This window comes from Oratosquilla oratoria, chromosome 9 (genome assembly GCF_046742065.1).
Source record: "Oratosquilla oratoria isolate Oo_2021 chromosome 9, ASM4674206v1, whole genome shotgun sequence".
In the NCBI taxonomy this organism is placed as follows: Eukaryota; Metazoa; Arthropoda; class Malacostraca; order Stomatopoda; family Squillidae; genus Oratosquilla; species Oratosquilla oratoria.
Genome location: NC_134785.1, coordinates 12,038,018 through 12,048,017, shown reverse-complemented (window position 1 = coordinate 12,048,017; position 10,000 = coordinate 12,038,018). Strand labels below are relative to the sequence as shown.

At 46.9% G+C, this 10,000-nt stretch overlaps 1 protein-coding gene across 1 annotated transcript in view; it reads right to left on the bottom strand.

Annotated features, from left to right (window-relative positions):
• LOC143028208 (glutamate receptor-interacting protein 2-like) overlaps positions 1 to 8,503 on the bottom strand; it is a 427,238-nt gene extending 418,735 nt beyond the window's left edge. Inside the window, exons 1-2 of the mRNA XM_076189988.1 lie at positions 8,426 to 8,503; positions 1,752 to 2,776 (exon numbers count right to left, since the gene is read on the bottom strand). Coding sequence (XP_076046103.1) covers positions 1,752 to 2,565 — 814 coding nt within the window. The 5' untranslated portion in view covers positions 2,566 to 2,776; positions 8,426 to 8,503. The remainder of the gene's footprint in view (positions 1 to 1,751; positions 2,777 to 8,425) is intronic.
• Between the last annotated feature and the right edge of the window lie 1,497 nt (positions 8,504 to 10,000).

Here is a 10,000-nt window from a genome sequence, read left to right as displayed (position 1 = left end):
TGCATGGAATACGGTAAATGACACTGAGATTATTACGCATATTGTTATGTTTCTTAAATATTTTTCCTATTTTATTGGAAGATATTTTTGCTATATTTATTCCACCTTTTGACAAATAATCATCAATAGCTATGGTGTTTATAGAATTAGGGACAGAAATAAAATGAGACTTATCCTTTCCCGTGGTTCGGACGTTTGAGCCATCGTAGATCTTCTTGGCTTTCCTCGTTGTCCTGGTGATCAAACCTCCGGGGTATTTCAGCTTCCTAAAGGTATTCTTGATGTAAGTAAGTTCATCCTCTAGGAATTCTTCACTGCAGATACGAAAAGCTCTGAGAAAGAAACCTATTAGAACACCCGTTTTAACACGTCTGCTGTGTGCTGAAAAATAATGGACAAAGTCGTCCCTATTGGTGGGTTTCCTGTACACCGAGAAACTTACCTGTTGAGAACCTCTGTGTATCAACGTGTCTAAAAATGGTAAATTACACTCTTTTTCTAGTTCAACTGTGAATTGAATGTCTTTATTCACAGCGTTGAGTCTTCTCAACTTATTTTCTATATTAGTTCTTTTTGGCATCACCACGATTATGTCATCCACGTACCTTAACCAAGTGGTACCTCTTCCCATGATGTTGATGTATTTGTCCATTTCTAATACTTCCATGAATAAACATGCAATGACAGCAGATAATGGACTCCCCATTGCGAGACCTCTAATCTGTTTAAATTCAATGTTGTTAAACGTCCGGACCCCGGACCCCGGAAAAGGATAAGTCTCATTTTATTTCTGTCCCTAATTCTATAAACACCATAGCTATTGATGATTATTTGTCAAAAGGTGGAATAAATATAGCAAAAATATCTTCCAATAAAATAGGAAAAATATTTAAGAAACATAACAATATGCGTAATAATCTCAGTGTCATTTACCGTATTCCATGCAACGGTTGTCCATCATCTTATTTCGGTGAGTCAGGTCGAGGGTTCAATAAACGCTTGAATGAGCACAAAAACGATCTCAGGGCTCATAGAACATCTAACTCCCTGGTTCGTCACCTGGACAAATGTGGACATCTACCTGATTGGAACAACGCAGAAATTCTACACGAGGGATTTGGGGAGAAAAACTGTGGAAGCTGCACATATCGCCGCCAACAAGAACAACAACGACAGAGACGGATTTAAATGCCTCTCGAAAGCAGCAAGTGTCCTAATAATTAAATCGTTAGCCAAAGGGAAAACATGACGCTCATACCTTGGCGGGTTCCCTCTCACTACGAATATAAGAATTGTGATCCGTTTGTAATGCTGTAGTCCTCTGAAGAAGACCAAGTTGGTCGCAACGTTAGGGCAATAAACTCTATTCCTAACACATCTTCGTTTGCCCTTCCCCACCCACATTCTCTCTCATTTGTCTGAAATAATCTTAAATATATATATATATATATATATATATATATATATATATATATATATATACATATATATATATATATCACAACTAACACCGTACTACTGAAGAGGATAGTTAGCAATCGAAATATATAATTTCGCTTATGCAACTCTTTCTTTCGTCCGACTGTGGTGTTAGTTGTTATTTACAAATGTGTTACTGCATTTCTCACCAGTGAGATATATATATATATATATATATATATATATATATATATATATATATAATAAAATTTCTAGCTAGAGTATAAATAGATAAATAAATGAAATTTGATAAGTAATTAAAGGGCACTTACCTCTTCCATGGTGCTTCTTCTTGTTCCCGACTGGGATCGGGAAGCACTCCCATACGACGCACTGGGACATCCTGACGCTCTCCCTCATCAGTGCCCTTCCTCCCTCCACATCCCTCAGCACCACCTCCCTCGAGGAATCCCACTCCCTCATGGCCGCTCCCAGTCCTAACCCCGCGGCTCCCAGATGAACCACGTGGGTTGTCTCGTCTCCTGAAGAGTGGTATTGTCGGCACTGTCCCCTGGGACTCGCCAGTTTCCGGGATTCGTTAAAATTGCTCGGGTGGTGCTGCCCATTAGGCTGGTGGAGATGGTGGTGAGGATGCAGACCACCACCACCTACTCCTCCTCCTCCTCCTCCCGCTTGATCCAAGCAACCATTCACGTGAGAGACATTCCTGCGTGAGGAAGACGGCGTGAGAAGCCCGGGAACCGAACCTCGGTCGGGGAACTCTGAAACGGCCCTCCGGGGAACCGGCGGCGGCGTCGGACAGGGCGACCAGCCGTGGTCCCCCGCGTTCTGTCCCCGCGGAGAATCGAGGAGTATCGAGGACTCTAGGGATATCATGCTAACTCCCTCTGAGGCGGCGGCAGCGGAGGCGCCCTCCTCCTCCTCCTCGCCGAAGACCCCGCCACCGCGGCGCTGCAGCGTCGGCGTCTGTATACCGATGGACTTCATCTTGGGTGCCGGGGACGCGGGAGGGTGTTGGGAGGAGCGCGTGGGGGAGGCGGTGGGCGTTCCCTCTCGGCTCGGGGCATTCTTCTTCTTGGACTTCCTCCTCGGGAAGGGCGACAGCGCGTACTGGAGGAAGGACATGGTGTACTTGGCGCTATCTCATGACGTGTGCATGACAAAGGCCTGGGGAGGACACTGCTCGAATTTCCCCATTTCTTTCTTTCTTTTTCTTTCTTTTTTTATTGGTTCACACAAAAAAATCAATACGGACACAATATCACAAACTTGTGGATCTGACGCTAGAGAGATGCTTTCGAAAACGAACGAAATCACTCATTGTCACTCTCTGCCACTGAAAGATTTCAACACAAAATTATTATCATATTATAAATATCAAATGCGACCACGACATGTTTACACATACCAACCAACCCATGGGTGTAATCACCGCACTCACCCTTCTTCAGCTCCCAAGGAGACTCCCAACCCATCCCCACAGGTTCCAAGTAGATATATAAGAATTATATGACGCAACATGGTTGACCATTTGGCCTTGTCCACTCTGGGTCATCTCCATTGGACATGACCCTCTGACCAAGTACATATGCACATATAAAATGTATGTGTGTGTGTGTGTGTGTGTGTGTGTGTGTGTGTGTGTGTGTGTGTGTGTGTGTGTGTGTGTGTGTGTGTGTGTGTGTGTGTGTGTGTGTGTGTGTGTGTGTGTGTGTGTGTGTGTGTGTGTGTGTGTGTGTGTGTGTGTGTGTGAGATTCACCACCATGGTCTTGGATCACGTGTTGGACTCGTGAAGACAGTTATTTCCCTCCCGGAAGAGAGCTCAGAGCTCATATATGACCGATCTGTGTGTAATGCTGTGACCTTACACGCACACACACCCCAAACTCCCGGCCCACGAGAATTGGAGTAACGACCCGCAGCGCAGCGATACTGAAATTATTTCAGCCATGGGCGGGATTCGAACCCGGACCTCCGTAGTGGCGGCCGGGAACTCTAACCACTGTGCCAAGAGTTGGAAATATGTATTTATTAATGGCATTTTATACTAAGCACATTATGTGACAACTCGCTTCCATTGTGGGAACCGCCTCTCTTCGATAACCGAGTAGTAGCCATACCTTCAGCTCATCGACCCCTAAGACACACAAAGAAAAAGCTGTCATTCCTGGTGTCTTATTGTGTCTCATGACCAGCGCGTGACCTTGCATGACCCGCAAGACCTCGTTCAAGGACACATGGGCACCCGTCACTCATCGAGGTCACATCGTCCGCTTCGCAGGAACCGTGGAAGCCATCGCCCGTCCGTCTGTCCGGTCTTTGCAGGTGTAACATGTTACAGGGAACGCGCACAGAATTCCTCAAACGAGAATGAAAATTCAGCCTCCCACCTGCAGGCCATTTCGTTGTCTCCCAAGCTCTCATCCTCGGTACCGAGTACATCATATTAAGACAACAAGGCAAGACTCGCAGTAATGGATCTAAACTGGACAAATTTAGATTTAAGAAGGAAATAGGCAAGAATTGGTTTACTAATAGGGCGGTCAACGAATGGATAGACTTAGTAACCATGTAGTAATGAGCGCTGAAACTATCAGTTGTTTTAAGAAACGGTTAGACAATTTTATGGATGGGGATGGCAGGTGGTGATGGATATGGAACTGCCTTGTGTAGGCCTTATGGTCTCTTGCAGTCTCCTTATGTTCTTATGGTTGCACCGTGTACCGTCAGCAACTGGAGGTGGCGACTTCACGTAGTCACCAACTAGCTACCTCAATGTGGAAAAGTTCTTAAGCTTCGCCTTGGTAGCAGTCATTGCTGGGGATTCGGAGAGAAGTGTGGTACTCGAACCTGGGACTTAGAAGACGCGAGACCCGTAACTCTTCCGATGACGTCATGGGTATACATGGGATCAAATGATGAGGAACTTCAGATGGCAACGTTGGAGGAAAGAAGGGAGAGGAGCGATGTGCTGACCTTGCTGGAACGTGATGTGAAGGGTCTCACGGGGAGAGGACACATACCAAAACTTCAGAACGACAAATTCACCATGACCTTGGATCATGTGCTGGACCCGTAATCAACAGCTATGGCACTCCAGAATGAGAGCTCACAGTTCATGAATGGAACGAAATACAAGGTTTGGCAGCAGTTGCCTAACATACATACATACATATACCAAAGGCTTTTTCCCCCCTACAAGAGAGGTAGCCTAACACCACAAGAAAAACCAAGAATGATGATTAATATAATCACAAACGCAAACAAAAACAAACCAAACCTAAGGTTTTGAACCACGACAGCACAGGGCAGAAAAAAAAACACGTAAACTCAATGTCACTTCATAAAAAAGACGAACACACTCACTTTCACACACACTCACTCTCACACACACGCTTACTCTCACACACACGCTTACTCTCACACTCACTCATTCTCACACACACTCTCATACACACTCACTTTCACACACATACTCACTCTCACACACATACTCACTCTCACACACTCACTTTCACACACATACTCACTCTCACACACATACTCACTCTCACACATACTCTCACACACACTCACTTTCACACACACTCACTCTCACACATACTCACTCTCACACACACTCACTTTCATACACATACTCACTCTCACGCACACTCACTCTCACACACACTCACTCTCACACACACTCACTTTCACACACATACTCTCACACACACGCTTACTCTCACACTCACTCATTCTCACACACACTCTCATACACACTCACTTTCACACACATACTCACTCTCACACACATACTCACTCTCACACATACTCTCACACACACCACTTTCATACACACTCACTCTCACACACTCTCACACATACTCACTCTCACACACACACTCTCACCCACACTCACTCTCACACACACATACTCTCACACACACCACTTTCACACACATACTCTCACACACTCTCACACATACTCACTCTCACACACACTCACTCTCACACACACTCACTTTCATACACATACTCACTCTCACGCACACTCACTCTCACACACACTCACTCTCACACACACTCACTCTCACACACACTCACTCTCACACACACTCACTTTCACACACACTCACTCTCACAAACATACTCTCGCACACACGCACTCTCACACATGCTCACTCTCACACACACTCATTTTCACACACACTCTCTCACATAGATCGGTTATACGAGCTCTGAGCTCTCATCCGTGAAGTAAAAACTGTCGATCACGAGTCCAACACGTGATCCAAGACCATGGTGAATCACACACACTCACTCTCGCACGCACTCAATCTCACACACGCTCACTCTCACACACTCTCACACACACATACTCACTCTCTCACATACTCTCACGCGCACTCACTCTCACACACTATCCTTAACGTTCACCATCCATGTGATCTTCCCCATCTCGTAGCCTCCGTCGGACCCAGATCGGCGGCGGTTGTTGTTTTGTTGTTGTTGTTGTTGTTGTTGTTGTTGTTGTTGTTGTTGTTGTTGTTGTTGTTGCGATCTCCGCCGCGCCTCTTTGCTTCCAAACTGCGGCGGCGGCGGCGGAAACGGTCAGGAGGTCGCGGCGCAAAGGTCGACCGCATTCCTCGACGGACAAGAGGACTTCCCTCGCCCCGCCGCCAGTCGGAACCGTCGAGCGATAACCAGCGCTTCTGTCCAATGGGAACGATACCGCGCCGAAGAGATCGAGCCGTGGGCGTCCGGAGGGGAGGGGAGGGGGAGGGAAGGGGGAGGGGCAATGGGGCGAGGGCCGATGGGGCGAGAGGGAGGGCAATTGCCCCTCCATCCCTCCCTAGAAACCTAGCTTGTGTTTGAAACTTTGCGGTCGTCACGTATAATTTTGTTAAAATTCTAAGTTGCAGAATATCAGTGTATGATTGATGAAGGTCAAAATGTAACTCGTGTAATCTAACATATGCCCATGCGGCCAATTTGAAGTGTTTATATTGATATGTAACCCTATGCCATTAACCATACAATTATAATATATGATTAACTTTTGCCTCGCCCAATTAAGAAAAAAATCCCTGCGGACGCTTTGAGTGGAGCCACGTGGTAATTGAGAGATTTTAGCAAGGCAGAAGACCGAAGGTGGCAAAGATGTTAAGCATCATCAACATTCTTTTTTAGATAAATATCAATCTTCAATCAAAAAGGAATGTTGCGTGAACAAATAAAAAAAAAACAATTGGAGCGACGTAGAGGACTGAAGGAGCAGCCTCCCCTTCAGCCAGTTGACAACTAACGACCCTCCATCCTGCGAAGAAACCGTCATGGACTACCCACAAGAGTACCTTATACGGTGTGTAGCAACCACCACAATGGCATTCCTGATGAACTTGGCTTCGACACCGGATCGAAAGGAATACTGAAGAAGTCACCAACAGCTCTCTTCGGGGTCTAGTTCGTGGTGGATGAAGTCCTCCTCCGACCGCTGAACTAGAAGGAGGCCCGTGCAGGGCGTAATGAGAAAGGGGACGGGTCCAAGTGATTTGAGGGTGAGGTTGGGTGAGAGGGGAAGGGGGTCTGGTCTCCTTCTAATTAGTGAAACTTGGCACAACTACTTCGGCATACTCTCCTGAGCAACTACCTGTGTCATGGCGTTCCTGTCTCGCGTTTTCTTTTGTTTTGTTTTGTTTTGTTTTTTCTTAAGTCCACACGAGTGTTTGTTGATCCTATAGTAGAAATCAATCATAGAAGATTGACACGTGTTTAAAGTGACGTGTGAATGTGTGAACGGGATATTTGGGGTTTAACCAACGTGTTCGACAACCAAATACCCCGTTCACACATCACTTTAAACACGTGTCTGTCGAACCGCGTTCGACGAACAGTTAGACCGTCCCCATTCAAGCCTATGCAAGAGCAATTCAGAGGGCGAAAGTTTAATCAAAGAGGAACTCCGTAATGAATGTGGGGAATTCCACTTTCTTCAGTTCCCTGCGGCGAGGTTTTTGTGTTCCTGCAGTGCCGACGCAAGATTCTTGTCCTCCTCCTCCTCCTCCTCTTCCACCTCCGCCGCTCAAGGGAAGACAAGACCGTGAACTTCACGCGGACAAAAACAAGCGAACCGTGTGATGCATTTGGGTCACCTTCGCTTACGAACCACCTGTACCCAACGCGGAGAACTCACCTTCGCTTACAAACCACCTGTACCCAATGCGGAGAACTCACCTTCGCTTACGAACCACCTGTACCCAACGCGGAGAACCGTGTCGTCACCCGGATGACGTGGGTGGTTCCACGTCAAAAGCGAACCGTCTACAACCGGGGTTCTCAACCTATTTCCACGTATACACCGTACTTATGAACTGCTGTTCTTCAACCTCCTGGAGATGATTTCAACACTAGATTTAATCGTCTTGCATCCACTATATGCCAGTGGCTTTCAGCTGGTGGCCCATTTTATTGACCCTCGTGGCCCAATAGGGTTCCATGAATCACAGGTTGAGAACCACTGAATTGTACGACTTACGAGGTACCGTGGCAACGAAAGGGACCCTCGCGGATTCGCCATCACACAGTTCCCGTAACGTTGCCAAAGAATCCACGCGGTCTCAGCTGATCCCACCGCTACAACGGGTCAAGACTCGAGGGCGTCTTGCCGGAATCGCGACGAGATCGAGTGATACCTAAGGTCACCCTTGCTTTCCACAATACCCTTTCTTCTTCCAAAGGCAACTCCCCAGGGGGGGACTACGACCACCTCACTGGCCGCAAGCAAGCACCCGCAGTCTCCAAAGCAGACGACGGACTCCCGAAGTAAAAGTAACGTGCTTGCTTGCTTGCTCTTCATTTATTCATTTCATTTTTTCTCATCAACAACACCATGCACCCGACATGCACCAATCGTCACCACTGGCATAGAGCCTTCGCCTTAGGAGTGTCTTCTTTGCAGATCACTATGACAACACTAGACGTTCGGTGGAGAGAAGTGGTCACCTGTGGATAGATCCGTGCGTGGGGTCTTTCGCGCGCGCGTCCCGGTTCCCGGACCGACCTGCCCCGACCCGTTCGCCGGAGCAACTGACGACGGAGACTCTCGAGTAGAGTTGGCTGACACGGGGGAGCTGCTCGAGCTGCCTGGCTCGGGGTAGACCCGAGCCCTGCGCGCACGCGCGCGCGCACACACACACATACATACACGCACACACACACACACACACACACACACACATGATTTTGAGAAAGAACTGGATGCGGAAAGATGCAACTGCGGGTCACTACGAGCATAGCTCTCCTCCCACAAAATACAACTAGGTAAATACAACTAGGTAAGCACACACACACAACTCGTGGCACAGTGGTTTGAGCTCCCGGGTGCCACTACGGCGGTCCGGGTTCGAATCCCGCCCAGGGCTGAAATAATTTCAGTATCGCTGCGCTGCGAGTTGTTACTCCAACTCTCCTGGGTGGGGAGTAGTGTGTGTGTGTGTGTGTGTGTGTGTGTGTGTGTGTGTGTGTGTGTGTGTGTGTGTGTGTGTGTGTGTGTGTGTGTGTGTGTGTGTGTGTGTGTGTGTGTGTGTGTGTGTGCGTGTAATGTGACAGTATTACTCGGAGATCAGTCATGTATGAGCTCTAAGCTCTCTTCCGGGAGGGAAAAAGCTGTCGATCGTGAGTCCAACACGTGATCCAAGACCATGGTGAATCACTCACACACACACACACACACACACACACACACACACACACACACACACACACACACACACACACACACACACACACACACACACACACACACACACACACACACACACACACACACACACACGCACGCACACACACACACAATCACGAAGGATTTGCGAGAAGCGAGGAAACGTAGAAGACTGTCTTTCGTGTGGCATGGAATCGGATTACATCTTGTGGCCCATAGCTGTTACCTAAACCGGTTCGAAGAGTCATGTTGTTGCGTGATGGCGAGGTTGTTTCTTTCCGTAGGCTTATTAACAGCGTGTTGACATCACCATAGACGAAGTCTCTTCAACCAGAGTGGGTCTGTGTTCATCATGACATGGGACGTGTGCCATACTTCTCATTTTCTTGTTCTCACAATGAATAAGTAAATAAATCAATAGATGAATAGATAAGTCCATAGAGATACAAATAGATAAATAGATAAATTAATATAGATAAATAAATGAAAGAATAAATATATTAATTAATGAATAAATAAATAGTTAAATAAGTAAATAAGCAAATATGTAAACATAATAAATTGATTGGTTAATTAATTAATTAGCTAATGAATAGATAAATGAATGAATAAATATATTAAATAAATAAATGAAAATAAAGAAAACGGGCCGTGTTCGCCGACCCACCACCACACGACAACGGCGCCATGACGCAAGAGAGCCCAAGATATCGTACCGCAGCGAGGAGTACTCAACCGCGCCTGTTCATGCACAATCTTTGGCCTCTCTTTTCCACTGCCCCCTATGCTCCTCTGACTAGCTACACCATCCCACTTCCTCTCTGCATGGTGTGTCTTGCATAAACACCACCGCACGG